The sequence below is a fragment of the Mesocricetus auratus genome, unplaced genomic scaffold (genome assembly GCF_017639785.1).
Source record: "Mesocricetus auratus isolate SY011 unplaced genomic scaffold, BCM_Maur_2.0 Super-Scaffold_100025, whole genome shotgun sequence".
NCBI classification, from domain to species: Eukaryota; Metazoa; Chordata; class Mammalia; order Rodentia; family Cricetidae; genus Mesocricetus; species Mesocricetus auratus.
Window position 1 is genome coordinate 1114449 of NW_024429206.1, and position 20605 is coordinate 1135053.

Genomic DNA, 20605 nt, shown 5'->3' on the forward strand with positions numbered 1-20605 from the left:
AAAGAATATTAGGAGCAGATAAGGAAAAAGATCAAGTAACATATAAAGGCAAACCTATCAGAATTATATCTGACTTCTCCATGGAAACTCTGAAAGCCAGAAGGTCCTGGATAGATATTCTACCACAGATGCCAGCATCCCCCACAGATGCCAGCTCAGACTACTATACCCAGCAAATCTTTCAATCACTATAGATGGAGAAAGCAAGATATTCCATGACAAAAATCAGATTTAAACAAGACATATCCACTAACCCATCTGTACAGATAGTTCTGGAAGAAAAACTACAGCCCAATGGAGTTAACTACAATCCCACTTTTCCAACAGCCAAAAGAGAAAAGGGGTGGAAATCCATACACAATTCTACCACTACCACCAAATCCAAAAACAAACAAGAATGAACAATCAATGGTCATTCATACCCCTCAATATTAATGATCTTAACTCACCTATAAAAAGACACAGGGTAACAGAATGGATACACAGAGAGAATCCATCCTTCTGCTGCATACAAGAAACACACCTCAACTTCAAAGACAGATGGTACCTCAGAGCAAAGGGTTTGAAAAAGATTTTCAAATCAAATGGACCCAAGAAACAAGCAGGGGCAGCAATCCTAATATCTAACAAATTAGACTTTAAACTAAAATCAATCAAAAGAGATGAAGGAGGTCATTTCATATTCATCACAGGAGAAATCCATCATTATGAAGTCCCAATTCTGAATATCTATGCCCCAAATACATTTGGAAAAGAAACATTACTAGAACTCAAATCACACACAAAACCTCACACATGTGTAGTGAGAGACTTCAACATCCCACTGTCACCACTAGACAGGCAGAAACTTAACAAATAAAGGAACTAATAGAAGTTATGATCCAACTGGGTTTAACAGACATCTATAGAACATTCCATCCAAACACAAAAGAATATGCCTTCTTCTCAGTGCCACATGGAAGCTTCTCAATAACTGACCACATACTTGGCAACATAGCAAATGTCAAAAGATACAAAAAATTGGAATAACCCCCTGTATCTTATCAGATCACCGTGCCTTAAAGTTAGAATTCAACAACAACACAAATTGCAGAAACCCTACAAACACATGGAAATTGAACAATGTCCAATTGCACCATTTCTGGGTCAAGGAAGAAATAAAAAAAGAAATTAAAGACTTCCTAGACTTCAACAAGAATGTGGACACAACATACCCAAACTTATGGAACATTTTGAAAGCAGTGCTAAGAGGAAATTTCATAGCACTAAGTGCCCACATGAAGAAACTGGAGAATAGTCACACTAGAGAATTAACAGTACAACGGAAAGATCTAGAAGCAAACTCACCCTGAAGAAGTGGACACCAGGAAATAATCAAATTGAGGGCTGAAATCAATAAAGTAGAAACTAGGAAAACAATACAAAGTATCAATGTAATAAAATGCCACACTGATCCTCTTAGAAGAGAAGGTAGGTGGTACCCTCAAATACATTGGTACAGGAGACAGCTTCCTGAACATAACACTAGTAGCACAGACACTGAGATCAACAATTAATAAATGGGACCTCCTGAAACTGAGAGACTTTTGTAAGGCAAAGGACACAGTCAACAAGACAAAATGGCAGCCCACAGCATGGAAAAGATATTCACTAGCCTCACCTCTGACAGAGGGATGATTTCCAAAATATACAAAGAACTCAAATAATCCCTTTCAAAAGTGGGGTACAGAACTAAATAGAGAATTTCAATAGGGGAATCGAAAATGACTGAAAGACACATAAGAAATTGTTCAGCATTGTTAGCCATTAGGGAAATGCAAATCAAAACAACACTGAGATACCCTCTTGCTTCCATCAGAATAGCTTTTGCATTGAAATAGGCCTCTTGGTGATTTAGGGGTTCAGAATTTGGGCACAAAAGTGAGAGTTATTGAATCTTGGTGATTTAGGGGTTCAGAATTTGGGCACAAAAGTGAGAGCTATTGAATTTGACTTGCACTTGGAAACCCCAGTGACATACTCTTAGTTGTAACCCTATAAAATTAAAATAAAAAAGCAGACCACATACCTCCAGTATACATCATTATTCCAAAAGGGAGGGAAGGGAGCATATTGAGGAAATACTGGACCAGATCAAGACCAAAACCCAGCTGGGCAAACTCCAAAATTTGCTTCTCTATGTCTGATGTCAAAGTAATTTTCAGATCGTCAACTCTTTTAGTCTTTGTTGACAGCAACAAATTCCTCTCTTTTCGACTAGCTTCATAGCCAGTTAACAGTTTTCCTTGGCAGGTGTCCCACTCATCTTGAATGGACAACATTTTTGAGTTTCTAATGAAATACAGACTCAACTTTCATAGCTTCTCCCAATGACCTCCCTGGGCCTCTATTCAGGGATACCCCTAACACATGCCTGGCTTCAGTGGCTTTTCTTAGTTATGGAGGGAGAATCCATACTCCCTTTCTTGTGTTCTTGACTCTAAAACAAAAAATATGTGGCCCATGCTGTCAAGTTCTGTTGCTTGCTGGGGCTGGAACATTGTGTCTTTGTTATTGAATAACATTTGCATCAGATTTCTGTTTTGAAGCCTTCCTCCTCTTCTTCCTCCTCTTCTTCCTCCTCCTCCTCCTGCTTCATGAGACAAGGTTTCTCTGTGTAGCTCTTGCTGTCCTGCAACTCACTCTGTAGACCAGACTAGCCTCAAACTCACAGAGATCTGCTTGCCTCTGCCTCCCTAGTGCTGGGTTCAGTTCCTTTTCAGAAGCTGGAAGCTTAGCTGGGTGGGTTCTTGCCCAGATGTCTCCACTCTCTTTATTCCATTTAACTTCAAGCTTCTCTTTAATCTTTTTTTAAATCTCCCTGAGCACAGGATTTAGCTCCATTATACTCCCTGGTATTTCTTTTCTTTTCAAACTGTACACTTTTATTTTTCCTTGCTTAGCTTGCTCCTTTCCCATATAAACCTGCGTAAGAGTGACCACTCATAAACACACAACAGAGTCATTGCTAGACTGTCGTTAAAATCTCCTCTGCCAATGGCATTAATCCAGAACTATTGAATAAATTGAAGACTAAAGTCTAGACATTTTCTTTGACAAGGGCAAAAACCTGCCATGTTCTTTTCCAAAATATGACAATAATGGTCTCTAGGCCATTTTCTAATATTCTTCTCTGAAACCTCTTGATTCAGACCATCATAATCTACATTGCTCTCAGCACTACTGCCTTCCATGCTTCTATTAGGATGGCCCTTTACGTCCTGCTTAAAACATTTAATTGTATTTCTAATACAAAGCCACAAAGTCCAAATTCTGCCCATAAGAAGCATAGTTAGGCCTGTCACAGCAATACCCTGCTCCTTGAACAGGCTAAGCAAGAAATAATGGTTAGAAGGAGTGATTGATCCAGATTATCATGGGGAAATTGGACTGCTTCTTCGCAATGGATGCAAGAAATATTATGACTGGAGTGCAGGAGATTCTCTAGGGATGGTGTCAATTAAAGTCAGTAGGAAACTGCAACAACCTAATCCAGCCAAGGTGACAAAAGCCACAGGGGTATGGATCACACTCCTCCAGGAAAAGAGCTAAGACCTGCTGAGGCACCTGCCAAGGTTGGAGGAAAGACAGAATGGGTAGTAGAAGAATGTAGTGATAAATACCAGCTAAGGTCACATGACCAGTTATGGAAAGAAGGATTATAACTATCTTAGATAAGGTTTCAATTGCGGTGAAGAGCCATCATGACAACGTCTCTTTGGTGACCATTTTCTTTCAATCTACCACATTCTATTTCCTGGCCCCCAATGACATGTAGCCATACCATAATGCAAAAATGCATTCATTCTAACTTCAAAAGTCCCCATAGTCTATAAAGGTCTCAAACTTGTTACAAAGTCCAAAGTCTGAGACTCATGTAATGTCTTAATTGTAATCCCCCTGTAAAATTGAAAGCAGATCACATACTTCCAACATATAATGGCATGGGATTTACATTACCATTCCAAAATGAGGAAGCATAGTGAGGAGATACTGGTCTAAAGAAAGACCGAAAGTCAGCTGGGCAAGCTCCAATCTCTGCATCTCCATGTCTGATGTTGAAATGGTCTTCACATTTCCAATTCCTTTCAGCTTTGTAGACTGCAACACCCTTCTTTCTCTTGGGCTAGCTCCATTCCCTTGTCAACTTTGCTTGGCAGGTATCCCATAGCGGTGGCATCTCTATCTAGGGGTCTCCAAGGCAATCCAGGCTTCACCTTCACAACTTCATGCAGTGGTCTCTCTAGGCTTCCATTCACGATCAATCCTGACACATGCCTGGCCTCAGCAGCTTTCCTTATGTGTGGAGGCAAATTTCATAACCTGTTCTTTCATCCTTAACTCTAATGCCAGAACCGTGTGTTCGAAGCTGCCAAGTTCTGCTGCTTGCTGTGGCTGGAACATGCCCCCTTATTAAATTACATCTCCACTAGATTTCTGTTTTTGATTGTTACTTTTACTGCCTAAGCTTGACTATCCTTGAACTTGATCTGTAGACCAGGCTGGTCTCAAACTCAGAGATCCATCATCCCCTGACTTCCAAGTGCTGGGCTTATCTGCGTGTACCACCACAGCCAGCTTTAAGCTTTTCTTTAATTCATTTTTCACAAGTTGGAAATTTAGCTGGGTGGGATCTTGCCCTGAGGTCATCACTCTCTTTATTCCATTCCTAATCTGTTTATCTCCTTGAACACAGGATTTAGCTCTTTTCCACTTTCTGGTGCCCTTTCTCAATCTGTACATTTTGTATTTTTATTTTCTCAGCTTGCTCCTTTTCATTATACATCTCCATTAGCGTTTCTACTAATAACCAAACAACAGAGTCCATACTAGGCTGTTTTGAGATTTTCTCTGTCAATGGGATTAATCTAAAACTCTTCACTTTAGCCCCATGCAGACTCTTCTGACAAGGGCAAGAAGCAGCCACATTCTTCAACAAAATATCACAAGCACAATCTCTAGGCAACATGCTAAAATTCTTTTTCTCTGAAACATCTTGAGAAAGCCCTCTCACAGTTCAAATAACTCTTAGCACCACTGTCTTCCATGCTGCTACTACTACAGCTCATTAAACAGTGCTTAATGCATCCCACTGGTATCCTGACCCAGATTCCTCCAAACAAACACATGCTCAGGTCTATCACAGCAATATCCCAGGCCCTGGTAGCAACTTCTGTCTTAGGGTTTCAATTGCTATGAAGAGACACCATGACCATGGCAATTCTTATAAAGGAAAACATTTAATTGAGGTGGTAGCTTACAGTTTCAGACATGATGCTGGTTATATCATGATCAGAGGGCATCAGAAAGTGGACCTTGTATCACAGGCAGGGAAACTTGAGAAAAGAGACCTCAAAGACCACTCCTACAGTGACACACTTTCCCTGACAAGGCTACACTTATTCCATCAAAGCCACACATCATAATAGTGCCACTCACTTTGGGGAACATTTTCTTTCAAACCACCACAATAATTGACATGAGTGTTTCTGTCATATTTTGTTAGGAATATTTGAGTTTTCTTTCTTCAATTTCTGTTATGTAATATAGCACCAATTAAGAGAGTATCAATGGCTTTCCAGTGCATGGGGACTACCACAGAGTTCCCCCTCCTGCTGGGAGACAGGAACCCCAGATTCCTGGTCTTCTATTCCACCAACGGGACCAGGGGACCAGTGCCTGGGGACTACCACAAAGCCCCCCTCCCACCAGGAGGCAGACACCCAAGATTCCTGATCTTCTCTTCCACCAACGGAACCAGTGGACCAGGCGACCAGGGGACCAGTGCCTAGAGAATGCCAGTGGGAGACTACACACCCCAGATTCCGGGTCTTCTTCTCCACCCATGGGGCCAGGACTAGGACCAGGAAGAGGAGAACTACCAGAGTATTGGACTTGCTTGCACCCACTGAAAGGGAACTCTGGTCCCCTAACTACCAGACCAGTAAAGGGGCTCTCTCTGCACCCACTAGAAGAAGAGATGTAAAAGAGACAATACAAAAACACACTCAGGAACAGAAAGACAAACATGACACCGCCAGATTCTAGAGACTCCACATCAGCAAATGAAGCAGAAGAGAATGACCTTAAAAACAACTTCATGAAAATGATAGAGGCCCTCAAAGAGGATATAGGAAAATCCCTCAAAGAAATGGAAGAAAAACAAACAAAAATGCAAGAAATGGAAGAAAAAGCAAACCAAAAATGCAAGAAATGCAACAAATGGAAGAAAAGACAAAGCAAAAATTAAAAGAAACAATTCAAACAGTCCAAGGGTTGAAAACTGAAATACAGACAATAAAAAGAAAACACAATCTGAAGGAAGGTTAGAAATAGAAAAGCTGGGCAAATGGTCAGGTACTACAGATATAAGCATAACCAATAGAATACAAGAGATAGAAGAGAGAATTTCAGGTGTTGAAGATACACTAGGAGAAATTGATTCATCAACCAAATAAAATCTTAAGTCCACCAAATCCCTAACATAAAACATCCAGGAAATATGGGACACCATAAAAAGACCAAACCTAAGAATAATAGGTATAGAAGAAGGTGAAGAAAACCACCTCAAAATGGCAGAAAACATATCCAACAAAATCATAGAAGAAAACTTTCCCAACCTTAAGAAAGACATGCCAATGAAGGTACAAGAAGCTTACAGAACACCAAATAGAGTGGATCACAAAAAAGTTCCCTTGTCACATAATAATCAAGACCCCAAATATATAGAATAAAGAAAGAATATTAAGAGCAGCTAAGGAAAAAGGTCAAGTAACATATGAAGACAAACCTATCAGAATTACACCTGACTTCTCCATGGAAACTCTGAAAGACAGAAGGCCCTGGATAGATATTCTACCAACACTAAAAGACCATGGATGCCAGCCCAAACTACTATACCCAGCAAAGCTTTTAATCACTATAGATGGAGGAAGCAAGATATTCCATGACAAAACTAGATTCAAACAATACATATCCACTAACCTAGCCATACAGAAAGTTCTGGAAGGAAAACTCCAACCCAAGGAAGCTAACTACAACCAGAAAAACATAGGCATTAGATAATCCCACCTTACCAACAGCCAAAAGAAAAAAGGGGTGGAAATCCATACACAATTCCACCAATTGAAAGACTTGTATAGCAAGAACTGAGTCTTTAAAGAAAGAAAGACATCAGAAAATGGAAAGATCTCCCATGCTCTTGGATAGGCAGGATCAATATAGTAAAAATGGCAATCATGCCAAAAGCAATCTACAGATTCAATGCAATCTCCATTAAAATACCAGCACAATTCTTTACAGACCTTGAAAGAACAATAATCAATTTTGTATGGAAAAACAAAAGCCCCAGGATAGCCAAAACAACCTTATTCAACAAAGCAATATCTGGAAGCATCACTATCCCTGACTTCAAGCTCTATTTTAGAGCTGTAGTCCTGAAAACAGCTTGGTATTGGCACAAAAATAGACAGGTAGACCAAGGAATTGAATTGAATACCCTGATATTAACCCATACATGTATGAACATATGATCTTCGACAAAGAAGCTAAAATTATTCAATGGAAAAAAGAAGGCATCTTCAATAAATGGTGCTGGCATAACTGGATGCTGGCATGTAGAAGAATGTGGATAGATCCGTGTCTATCCCTACGCACAAAACTTAAGTCCAAATGGATCAAAGACCTCAACATAAATCCAGATACACTGAACCTGTTAGAAGAGATAGTGGGTGTACCCTTGAACGAATTGGTACAGGAGACTGCTTCCTGAACATAACACCAGTGGCACAGACAGTGAGGTCAACAATTAATACATGGGACCTCCTGAAACTGAGAAGCTTCTGTAAGGCAAAGGACACAGTCAATAAGACAAAAAGGCAGCCCACAGATTGGGAAAAGATATTCACTAACCCCACATCTGACAGAGGGCTGATCTCCAAAATTTACAAAGAACTCAAGAAGCAAGTCTCCAAAACACCAAAGGATCCAATCAAAAAGTGGGGTACAGAACTAAATAGAGAATTCTCAATAGAGGAGACTAAAATGGCTGAGAGACACTTGAGAAAGTACTCAACATACTTAGCCCTCAGGGAAATGCAAATCAAAACAACTCTGATATACCATCTCCCTCCTGTCAGAATGTCTAAAATCAAAAACACTGAAGACAGTTTATGCTGGAGAAGTTGTGGAGAAAGGGGAACACCCCTCCACTGCTGGTGGGAGTGCTAACTTGTACAGCCACTTTGGAAATCAGTGGGGAGATTCCTCAGAAAAATGGGAATCAGTCTACCACAAGACTCAGCAATTCTACTCTTAGGCATATATCCAAAAGATGCACATTCATACAACAAGGACATCTGTTCCACTATGTTCATAGCAGCACTATTTGTAATAGCCAGAACTTGGAAGCAACCTAGATGCCCCTCAACTGAAGTGTGGATAGAGAAAATGTGGTACATTTACACAATGGCGTACTATTCAGCAGAAAAAAAACAATGGAATCCTGAAAATTGCAGGTAAATGGATGGCACTAGAAGAAACCATCCTGAGTGAGGTAAAGCAGTCACAAAAAGACAAACATGATATGTACTCTCTCATATATGGATTTTAGATATAGATCAAGGGAGTGCCAGCCTACAATCCCATGGCCAGAGTCTGGGAAATAGAACCTTTATTCAATGGCTGATGGAAGCAGAGGCAGACTCTCACAGCTAAACAATGAGCTGACCTCAAGGAATCCAGTGATACAGAGGGAGGACTGAAGTGCAAAGGGGTTAAGCCTGGGCTTGTTTAACCCTCAGAAACAGCTGACCTGACAAGGGTTAGCTCTTATATCCCAGACTGATAGCTGGGACTCCGGCATGGGATTGATCCAGACCCTCTGAATGTGGGTGTCAGTGAGGAGGCCTAGGCAATCTATTGGGCCTTGGGTAGTAGATTAGTATTTATCCTGGGCATACAAATGGACTTTGGGTGCCTATCCAATAATGAGAGATGCACTCTCACCCTGGACCCTTGGGGGAGGGTCTAGGCCTATGGACACCCCCATGGAGGGCCTCACCCTCCCTGGGGAAATTAGGAGATATTGGGGGGGGGTTGTGGGAGGGCATGGGAGGAGGGGAAGGAAAGGGAGAGGGACCTGGGATTGATATGTGAAGTAACCTTGTTTCTAATTTAAATTTAAATTTAAAAATAAAAATTAAAAAATAAGAAATGAAAAAAGAGTATCAATGATTATCATATTAATTTTTGAGACACTAAAGGAACATCGCTACCTGTTCTAAATTTATAATGTATTTGTGATTGTATGGGGCATAGTGATATCATGTCAGGAGTAATTATGATCTTGTTAAATATATAATGCATTTGCAACTGTCCATGGGATAGTTACATCATGCTTAGGTGCTTCTATAAGCATCCAAATTCTCCAGCTAGGCAGTGTGTCTGCTCTCTAACTTTAAGAGACTGTTATTTTAAGTTGGGTTCCATACGGTAGCTCTGCACGTGACTTTATTATATACTCTTCATTGTGGTTAACCATCTCTTCTGTTCTCTGCCCCCTGCAGTCAGATATGGAGTCCTTTGTTGTATTACCAGGGATGGTATAGCAGGGTAATATGGTAGCTCCATTTTAGCTTTTTGAGAAGCCTCCAGATTGATATCCAGAGTGGCTGCACTAGTTTCCGCTACTGTCCACAGCGTATAAGGGTCCCTCTTCTCCACTTCTATAATAGCATTTGTTGTCATTTGGTTTTTTATTTTTTGATGATGACCATTCTAACTGGGGTTAGGTGGACTCTTAATGTAGTTTTAACCTTCATTTCCTTGGTGGTGAAGGATGGTGAAAGTGTTCACTCATCACATTTATTTCTTATTTTGAGAACTTTCTGTTCAGTTCCATAGTCAATTTTTAAACTGCATTATTTTTTCTTCATGTATGGATTTTCAGAGTTCTTTGTGTATTTTCATACCAATTCTTAATTGGATATACAGCTGGAAAATATTTTCCTTTCTGTGGGCTGCCTCTTTACTTGACAGTTTGTTTTGTTGTACAGAAAAATTTAATTTTATGAGATCCCATTTGTTTTGTTGTCTTATTTCCTATGATGACAGAGTCATTTTGGAAAACTCTTACATGTGTCCATAAGTTGAGGTATATTCTTGATCCTTTCCCTCTAGCAGTTACAGGGTGTCATGATTTATGCTGAGTTCCTTGATCAGTTTAAGTTTATTTTTGTTCAGGGTAAGAGATAAGGATATAGTTTCATTCCCTACATATTGAAATCCGATTTTCACACGGCACCATTTGTTGAAAATACCGCCTTTTCTTCATTGTGTATATTTGGTAAGCTTATTTAAAAATGAGTTAGCTGTAATTGTGTGGATTTGTATCTAGGCTCTTGCTTTCTGTTGTATTCTATCCCATTCTATTCTCTTCCATCCCATTCTATTCTGTTCCATTGATCACAGGTGTGTTTTTATGCTAGCACCATGTTATTTATTTAATGCTCACCAATAGCTCTGGAGTATAAAATGACTCACAATTCTGTAGTATCTAAGTATAGTGTAAGTGTGATGAACCTCCAGTAGTATTCATTTTGTTTAGGATTGTTTTGACTATCCTTTTTTGTGCTTTCATATTAATTTTAGGAATTTTTATATGCCTGTGAAGAATATGCTGTTTAAAATTATTTTCTAGAGAATTTCATATCTGACTAAACTAAATTAAACTGAACTAAACTAAACTACATTTACATAATTTATATTCCCCCTTTTATCTCAACTCCTCCCATGACCCCCACCTCCCTCTTAATCTTATGAACTTTTTACACACACACACACACACACACACACACCATACTGAGTCCATTTAGTGTTCTTTGTATGTACAAGTGCTGATCACTTGGGATAGGACAACCTATCAGGGTACACGTCTCTGAGGAAAACTTATTCTCCCTCTCTCAGTAGGCATTGATTGCCTAAAGGTCTTCACCTCGTTGTGGGACTTTGTGAATTTCCACTGTCCAGGTTGACTATCAACTGGTGTTCCATTATGCATGTTGACATTTCATGATGGTGTTGTAATTTTGATTGAAATTACATTTAATATGTTAATTGATTTGTATGGGATGAACACTTATACAAGATCAATTGATCTGATCTATTATCATGGGAGGTCCTTGCACTTTCTGGAGCCTTCCTCAATTAATTTCTTTAGTGTATTAAAGTTTTCATGGTAGAGAAGTTTCATTTTTTTGGTCAGGTTTATTATCAGATATTTAATTTCTTTGTGGCTATTGTCAATGGGATTATTTCGTCATTTTTTGGTTGTACATTAAACATTGATATATAGGAAGTGTGATCATTTTTGTGTTTATTTTATGTTTTGACAATTTGCTAAAAGTGTTTCAGGTCTAGGAGTTTTTAATGGAGTCTTTAGGGTCTCTTGTGTATACAATATTATTAACTACAAGGAAGGATGTTTTGACTTCCCCCTTTCATATTTGTATCCTTCTATTCCCTTTTATTAACTTACTGCTTCTGTTGAAATTAGATTAGCTGTCTGTGTCTGACAACCTTACCCTGGGCCAGCTCCACCCCTACCTTCTTCTGTAGTCTTTATTAAATGCTGTGGAATTACATATACCTGGGAAACCTATTCTTATTCATCTCTGCTGTCCAGTCTGACTCCACAGGCTTTGCTGCATGTTGTGGTATTCCCGTGAAATATTCCATCTCCTGTCAGCTTAGTCCCTTCCCTTTCTTCTGAAGCCTCTTGTCTAAGGGTGGGACTCTACATACTTAAGTGTAATATTCTCAGTTGGTTCTTCCCTCCAGCTTTTCTCTGCAGATTCCTTTGTCTACATTGTGTGATTCCATGTGCCTAGGCACTGTATCCTCTACAGTCAGCTCTGGCCTCCCAGCCTCCACTGGGACTCCACATGGGACTCATAAGACTAGATATGTTATGCATTTTTTCCTATAGAAATCATTGATCTGGCAACACAAGCACTGATGTGGATTTAGAACACGTTTCCTTCTTTCCACAGATACTGTTCTTTCAACCATGTCTGTATACATCTTGACTTACCCGCTTTTCAGTGTTACAAGTAGTTTATTTTGTGCTCTTAGAGATCCTATGACAAGTAATGTGGCCTCCTAAAGAATAAATTTAGAAAAATCGCATCGCTGAAGTTGTGAGCAATCCTGTGGGAGACACATTACCTTCCAGGCTGGAAACATCAGGTCTTCTGCCTTTCTTGTTGGTTTTACTTCTGCTTGATGAAGAAGAATCTCATGAAGGCTGTGGGCCACAGCATACACAGCATTGTATGTGTTGTAAGCGTACTCAGTCATGACCGTATCAAAAGAGTTCTTAGGCGATTCATTCAAGGAAACATTAGGCGCACAGTTCTCCAGTGTATTACAATCATCGTCAGCAAATGAGCAGTTAAAAAAGTAGAACCAGAACTTCCTAAGGTAAAAATCTTCTGGGTATTTGGAAGGGTGAACTGATTGCATAAAATTCCCGAAACCAGAGATTTCTTTGTGGTGATGTGCAAAAATGAGGCTCCCATGGAATGACTGCAAAATGAAATGTTTTGAATGGAGGAAAATATCCCATTCTGAGTTCATGATCCAGACTTTCATGGTTACTAAAGTATGTTTTAAATAAAACAGGAAACCTCTCAGAAAGTCACTGTCACCATAGGCAATGATCACATTTGCTGATGACTTCAGAAGCCGAGTAGGATTCAATTGTCTGCTTGCTAAAAAGGATACTTCGGTGACTGGGAGCATTTCCACAAAATCTACACATATTTTGTTTCTATCCATTTCTGCCCCCAAGTCTGAGATGATCTCAACACCTTTTTGTCCTTCAGACACAATCAGCCCCACCCAATTCCAGTGGAAATAATTCAACAAGGAGACAATGCCATGGGCCAGAGACAAATCCTTGGAGGCCATCTGATAGAGATCAGGAAACTGGTCATGATTGTTCAGGTTAAGATCAAAAGACCCAATGGCCAGCTAAAAGGAAAAAAGAGAGAAGCAGAATTAAGAGGAGGGAGCATAGCGCGCACACCCAATCATGACAGACCTTTAGAAGCAGATAGAGTGGTGAAGAGTATTTGATCATCACATCTGTATATGTGTGCACATGTGGTCAAAGGTTAATACTGGAATCCTTACTCTGTCATTCTTCACTTATTATTTTTTCTTTTTCTTTTGAGCATAGATCTCTAAGTGAACCTTCAGCTCACTGTTTGCCTTTGAGGGACTCTCTGCTTTACCAGAACTGAAGTTAAAGGTGTATACTGCCATGGTCAGATTTTATTTGAGTGATAGAGATCCAAACTCATGCTTGTGAATCAAATACTTTATTCCTAAAGCTACCTCTCTAGACCATAATACCACTAAAATTCTGATATTCTACTTACTGAGAGTTTTCTAGAAAATTCCTGATCATGCAGAGTTCCAGGTAATCACTGTCTGTTCCTGCCTTTCTCTTTTCTCTGTCCTAGACAAAGAAACTGTGGATATGTTACCAAGTCACTGAATAATTACTCTTTGGGATTGTAAACTTTGTAAGATGCATAAGCACAATTTTTTTCACCATCTTTTGCCTCCTGGAATGGCACTGAACTTACGAGTGTTTTTATGTCTCTTCACTCCACTCATTCTCACCTGTGGATATTTGTAGAGTCCCAGCAGTGTCGCTATATTGGAAGATATTATCGATGATACTCCTGTGAGTACTGCAACAGACTTCATTTCTCTCCTACAGGTGTAATTAGTTACATACTTCTTTGGGCCTGATAGCCATGTGATGCATCTATCCAATGTCCACCATTCATTGAACAGGACATTATAGATGTCATATCCCAGAGACACATTGGGTAAAATGTGGGGGTTCTGGTTGATCTCCTCAATGGCAAAAACCATCGCAAGAACAATCTGGTAGTTCTTTGCATTTAACCTGAACAAAAGACACACACGTATTTAGGGGTGCCATGCTTTGAATGCCAGGTGTCTCCCACATACTCTTATCTGGACTCTGTCCTCAGTTGATGACATTAGCATAGGCTGTGGATCTTTCAAAAGGCTGACCCTCACTGGAGGAAGTGGGACACTGGGGAGAGGTATTTGGGATTAACATCTTGACTTCAGTTCCTCTCCAATCTCTTGTTTCCCAAGGGAAAATACAATGTGACCAGCCAAATTTCTGCTCATGCCATTGTGATTTCTCTCCCTGCTATCATGTCTTACCTGGCATGATGAATAGAATCTCTCTGGAAGTGTAAATCAAAGTAAACCACTTTCCCTTAACTTGCTTTTGTTATGGTATTTTATCACGGTAATGGAAAAGAAATTTTAACAAGAGGAAAAACATATACTACACTTGTTTTTAAAAGAAAAAACAGCACAAGGTAATAGACTTTAAGTTGATAACCTATATAATACACTTTTAAGCCTTACAGCAGTAGTTCAAGTTAAAGCAAAATTTGGAAAAACTGAAAAGCCTATTCATCTCTGAATTTTGGAGGTATGAAGGACGGAGGTAACAGCAGAAAGTTTGTAGAGAGATATGAATATTTAAATTAGAACTGAGGATTGCTTTTAATGCATTATAAATATCACTTTCCAAAACAACTAAAATTTGAGAATTAGGCATCGTGGTGCATGCCTTTAATCTCAGCATCTAGGAAGCAGAGGCAGAAGATCTTTGTGAATTCAAGGCCAGCCTGATATATACAAGTTCCAGTGCAGTCAGAGCTACATAAAGAGAAGTTGGAGAGAGAGAGAGAGAGAGAGAGAGAGAGAGAGAGAGAGAGAGAGAGAGAGAGAGAGAGAGAGAGAGAGAGAATTGGGTGCCTAACTGACCTTCCATTGTAATCAGATTTGGTGACTCTAATTGTCATCATATGGAATCTTCATCTGATGGAAGCAGATGCAGAGATCCACAGCCAAGCACCAGGATGAACTCTGGAGTCCAGTCAAAGAGAGGGAGGAGGAATTATATGAGCAAGGGAGCGGGTGGTCAAGATCACATTGGAGAAACCCACAGAGACATCTGACACAAGTCTGTGGGAGCTCAGGGACTCTAGATTGACATCTGGGGATCGTTCATGGGACCAAACTAGGCATTCTGCATATGGGCAACAGTTTTGTAGCTTTGTCTGTTTGTGGTGCTCCTGGTAATGGGACCAGAATCTATCCCTTGTGTATGACTTGCCATTTTGGAGCCCATTCCCTATGGTGGGATGTCTTGCTCAACATTGATACAGTGGGGAGGGACTTGATCCTGCCTCAATGTGCCTGGCTTTTTTGACTTCCCATGGGAGGCTTTACCCTTTCTAAGGAGTGGATGGGAGGTGGGTTGGGGGAAGTAGGTGGTGAGCAGGAGGAGAGGAGGCAGTGGGAAATTTGGTTGGTATGTAAAATGAATAAAACAAATTCTAAAGAAAACATCATTTTAACATAAAAAAGAAATTCAAAATTACAATTTAAAAGCTCACATATTCATCTCAATAAAGCAAAGACGTTTAAAAATGCACCCAGAGCTTTTATTTCTGAGGAGAATAGAGGAAGAGCTGTTGCTGGAATTTTTCTTGTCTCACAAGGTCCCACTGCCCTTCTTAGTCCCAAATAAGCACACAGATGCTATATTAATTATGAAACTGTTGGCTGATGGCTAGGGCTTCTTATTGACTAGCGCTCTCTAAGTTATTAACCCATTTCTATTAATCTGTATATTTCCACGTGGTCTTTGCTTACTGGACCTGTTATTCCTTTTGGCAGCTTCATAGTGTCTTGTCTCAGTCTCCCTCTACCTTCCTTTGCTAGAATTCTCCTTGCCTCTTGGATTTCCCTATCTTCCTGCCTCTATTGGCCAAACAGTGTTTCATTCATCAACCAGTAAGAGAAACATATATACAGAAGGACATCCCCCATCAAAAAGCTTCAGAGGTCCACAAAGAAGTGAAAGAATGGCAGTAAACAGCAAAACAGGGCACTGAGAGAGAAACCAACACAACCTCAGGAATTTAGCTCCTTGGCAGCAAGAGAGAATGTGGAAGCCGCATCCAAACGCTGAGCTATGAGAGAGGAGTCTCCTGAAATACGACCTCCAGGAGAAGCACATCTCTCTTATTAGCCATATTCAGCACTATTCACAGAAGCTAAGTTATGAAACTAATCACAGTGTCCACTAATAGAGCTATGAGTAAACAAAAAGTGCTACATATGTACAACAGAATTCTATTCAGCTGTAAAGAATGCATGTATGTCACTTGCAGGAAAATGGGTTTAACTGGACAAAATCCTTTTAAGTGAATTAAGTCAGCCTTAAAAAGACAAGTATCACATATTTGCTTCATTTGTAAGTCCTAGATTTTATATACATACATAAAACCATATATGTACAGATGACATGAAAGTAGACACGAATTCATTAAATTTTCACATAAATAAATAGTACTAGAAAAAAACTATCCTAAGTGAGGAAACTCAGATACGGAAAGACAACAGGGCTGGGGCACATATGAACTCACAGAGACTAGAGCAGAATGCACAGGGCCTGTGTCCTGATGGGATCTTAAGAGCTGAATGGAGAAGTGGACACATGCCCCCACCCCTAAGCAGAAGCCCAGTTCAAATACAGAAAAGTTCTGGGCTTCTTCCAGTACTTGCTCTACCTGCAACCACCCACAGGTCCTTTCTGCACTGCCTATATCACCTCACTATGTACCCAGACTTTCCATGTCTTACTTCAGGGTCTAGCCTGGTAAATACACCTGGCCCTCCATTCCTTCCCCACAACCCACCAGATCTAGACTGGGTCTCACAATCAGTGCACCAGCACAGTCTGGCCTTTCCTGCCTGCATCATAAAAGAGACTTGGGCTAGGATTCTTCACAGCTGTGTATGAACCCACAGGAGTATACCACACCATATCCAGACTTTCCAACTATCCAGATCTGCCCCCACAAAAAGAATCTGTATCCTGTATACCATCCCTGTCCCCTTTTTAATATTATTTCATTTCACCCAAGTCATTTCCAATCTCTAGACTCAACCTAGGAGAATTTGAACTGGTGCCTACTTAGAGCCTTTACCCCTACTGACTGGTATTATTGCCCACTTGTAGAGGAGAAAGTTAAACACCAACCTACCTACAAACTCTGCGATCTACCATGGTGACCTGCCTGTAAGATACACTAATACAACAGTGCCCCAAAATTTGTGAGAGTAATTAAGTAATATCTAATGTTGCTTGGGTGTCCAAGAACCCAAGATTAGATAGCCCAGGATCCTAAGTGAAAACTAAACACTACTGCTCTACTAAAAGAACATAGTAATAAAATGACTCCTGATGACATACTGTAATCTTAGATCAGTGTCTTGATCAGCCATCATCACAAAAGCTTTCTTCCATGGGAGATGGGAGTAGATGCAGATATCTACAATTGGAAAATGTGCAGAGAATGAGAGACCTTTGAACACACACTCATAAATGGGACGTCTCCATCAAATCCCTCTCCACAGGGCTCCGGGAACCCTATGGAAGATGAGGTAGAATGATTGCAAAAGCTATAAGGGATGGAGGACACCAGAGAACAAGGACTTCTAGGCACACCAGGATAGACACACATTTGAATTCACAGAGCCAGGCAGCATGCATGGGACCTGCACATGTCTAAGCCAGACAAGGTCTCAGCACGGAAAGGTGAAGTAGACACTACAAGCTCCATTCCCTAATCTAAAAGTTATCTCCAGTTGACAACAACTTTCAAAGGAAAAAAAAATCAGTGTTTGTCCCAAAGAAGTCTAATTGGGTATACAAACCATACTTAAGGGCAGGTCTCATGACCAGAAATAGGTGGCCAAGAAAAATGAATCCAGTGATATTTTTGGAGATCTTTTTGTTTTGTAATGCTTTTTTAGGCATTTCCTCCCTTAAAGACCCCCTTTTCCATATCTATCTGTCTGTATATCTATCTACACAGATTCATAATATACATGTCTACACACACACACACACACGCATGCACGCACACACACATACACACACACGCATGCACGCATACACATATATGTATACATAGACATCCACATATATAATGGTTTCTAATTTTGCTTTTATGGGATTTCTTAGTGGGTGAATGTGTGTGTCTCTATGTCTGTGTTTCTTGTTCTTTGACTTTGGCTCTTTTTTCTGTTTGTCTTGTCCTGTTTTTAAATCTTATACTATTATTTTAAATGCCTGTTTGTTTTCTAATGAAAGAGAAAAAGCAAGAGTGTGGTTTGGGTGGGTGGGAAAGTGGGGAGGACATGGGAGGAGGTGGGGAGGCAAAGCCATAATCAGAAATGATTGTCAAATTCAGTAATGTGGGAGGATGCAGAATCAACTTGTATAATCAATAGCTTTTTGACACACCAACGACAAACATACAAAGAAGGATATCATAAATACATGCCCATTCACAATAGCCTCAAGGAAAATAAACTATCTAGGAATAAATATAACCAAGGAAATGAAGTATTTCTTTAATGAAAACTTTAAAGTTTCAAAGAAGGAAAGATGCCAGTAAATGCAAAGACACCCATGCTCATGGACAGACAGAAGTAGTATAATGAAAATGACCATCCTACCAAAAGCCCTATTTAGATTCAATGCAATCCTAGTCAAAATCCCATCTCACTTTTTCTCAGAAGTAGTATAATGAAAATGACCATCCTACCAAAAGCCCTATACAGATTCAATGCAATCCTAGTCAAAATCCCATCTCACTTTTTCTCAGAAACAAAAATTCTGTCATAAAATTTAAATGAAGTACAAAGCAATACTGAGAAAAAAGAACAATGCTGGCGGGATTACAATTCTAGATTTTAATACATATTAGAGAGCCATAGTAATAAAATAATATGGCACCAACACAAAGCAGACATGTAGACTAATAGAACAAAATCAAATCCCAAACTTGAATACATGTAACCTCAGCAACTTAATATTTGAGTAAGATGCCAAAATACCTATTCCAAAGAAAAGAAAGCATCTTTAACTAGTGGTTCTGGGAAGACTGGGTGTCCACATGCAGAAGAATGAAATTAAACCTCTATCTATCAACTTTCACAAAAAATAATTCAAGTGGATCAAAGACCTAAATGAAACACCAAAACTAATAGAAGAGAACATAGGCAGTATCCTCTATAATATAGTTGTGGGGAAGGACTAAGTTTGTTTAAGAATTAAGGCCAACAGTTGATAATTTGGGCCTTCATGAAACTAAAAGTCTTCTTCACAGTAATCAACAAGGTAAAGAAAAAGCCCATGGAGTAAGAAAATCTTTACCAACTATACATTTAACAGATGCTTAATTTAATACAAATAACTCAAAGAATCTAATAGAAATAACTTAAAAAAAGGTCCTTTACTATTCAAGAAGAGAATTTTTCGTATACTCATTGTACAGAATCCATGCCAAAGGCTGCTATTGTGATTCTAGGAAATACTGTTGGATACTATTCAGTGACAACACAGGTTGGAAGAGAGCCAGGAATGGTGAAGTAATAAGGAGAGAATTGAGTCTCAGAAAGGAGAAGCCAGAATTAAGGAAACTAGAATTCTTTTGTTCTTTTGAGGCAAAGAACCTAGTTAATAGAAACAGTAAAAATAAATCACAGACAATCCTTGGGATATGGAGTAGAAATTGAGCTATGAAGGACAGCACCAATGTATGCACACATAGTATTTCTAGGCATTATCTATTCAAAAATAATGAAGACAATGAAGAAATAAAAAAGTGAACTTACTGAACATAGTAGGTCATATTTCTTGGATCCTCAGTCATGAAATCTAAAACAATAGTAGAAAGTGGAAAAAATGCAGCAACCACCATTTCCCCATCTTTGTACACACTGGGTTTTGCCATTGAAGCACAGTAAGAACGGTCAAAGGAGTAGACATTGGTGGAATACTGCAGGACGAGGAACATAAGGAGCAGGATGAGCATCATGGAAGTATCTACAAAGTCTAACTCTGGGTAGAGTTCACATTTTCAGAGCCAGCAGGTGTATACATATCCCATGTATTTGTATCCATTCATGTAAATTCCAATTTTGTTGTTGACTCTGATGGCCACCTCCATTCCCATAGCTCCTTCAACTCAGTTTCTAATATCCCCCAGAGGTTTCTCAAAATTATTCTTCCCTGGAGCGTCACATCTGCGGTCCTTCTTCATATTTAAAAAAGCACAAAATGGAAAACACGTTAGAGTCTCATCTTCTCCAGCCCCAGGTGCCATCATATCATTCAGGCCCACTGACAACAGGGCTTCCTCCTGAGATGAAGTCCTCCTGGAAAGACTTGACCAAGCTGGCGTCCAGAAACTTTTACCTTCAGTTATAGATGAAAATATTGTCATGAGGGATTGGGGTATAGCTTTGTTTTATTTTATCATGTTAAAAGCATTGTGTTTACTCTTCAGCACCACATCAACTGGACATTGTTAAAAACATCTGTAATCCCAGCACTGGCAGACCAAAAGACAGGAGAATCAGG

General features: G+C 39.6%; 1 protein-coding gene across 1 annotated transcript in view; it reads right to left on the bottom strand.

Annotated features, from left to right (window-relative positions):
* The window catches only part of LOC106022435 (vomeronasal type-2 receptor 116-like), a 35201-nt gene extending 15141 nt beyond the window's left edge, over positions 1-20060 (bottom strand). The window contains exons 1-4 of the mRNA XM_040731626.1: positions 19856-20060; positions 17426-17504; positions 13729-14020; positions 12265-13071 (exon numbers count right to left, since the gene is read on the bottom strand). Coding sequence (XP_040587560.1) covers positions 12265-13071; positions 13729-14020; positions 17426-17504; positions 19856-20060 — 1383 coding nt within the window. The remainder of the gene's footprint in view (positions 1-12264; positions 13072-13728; positions 14021-17425; positions 17505-19855) is intronic.
* Between the last annotated feature and the right edge of the window lie 545 nt (positions 20061-20605).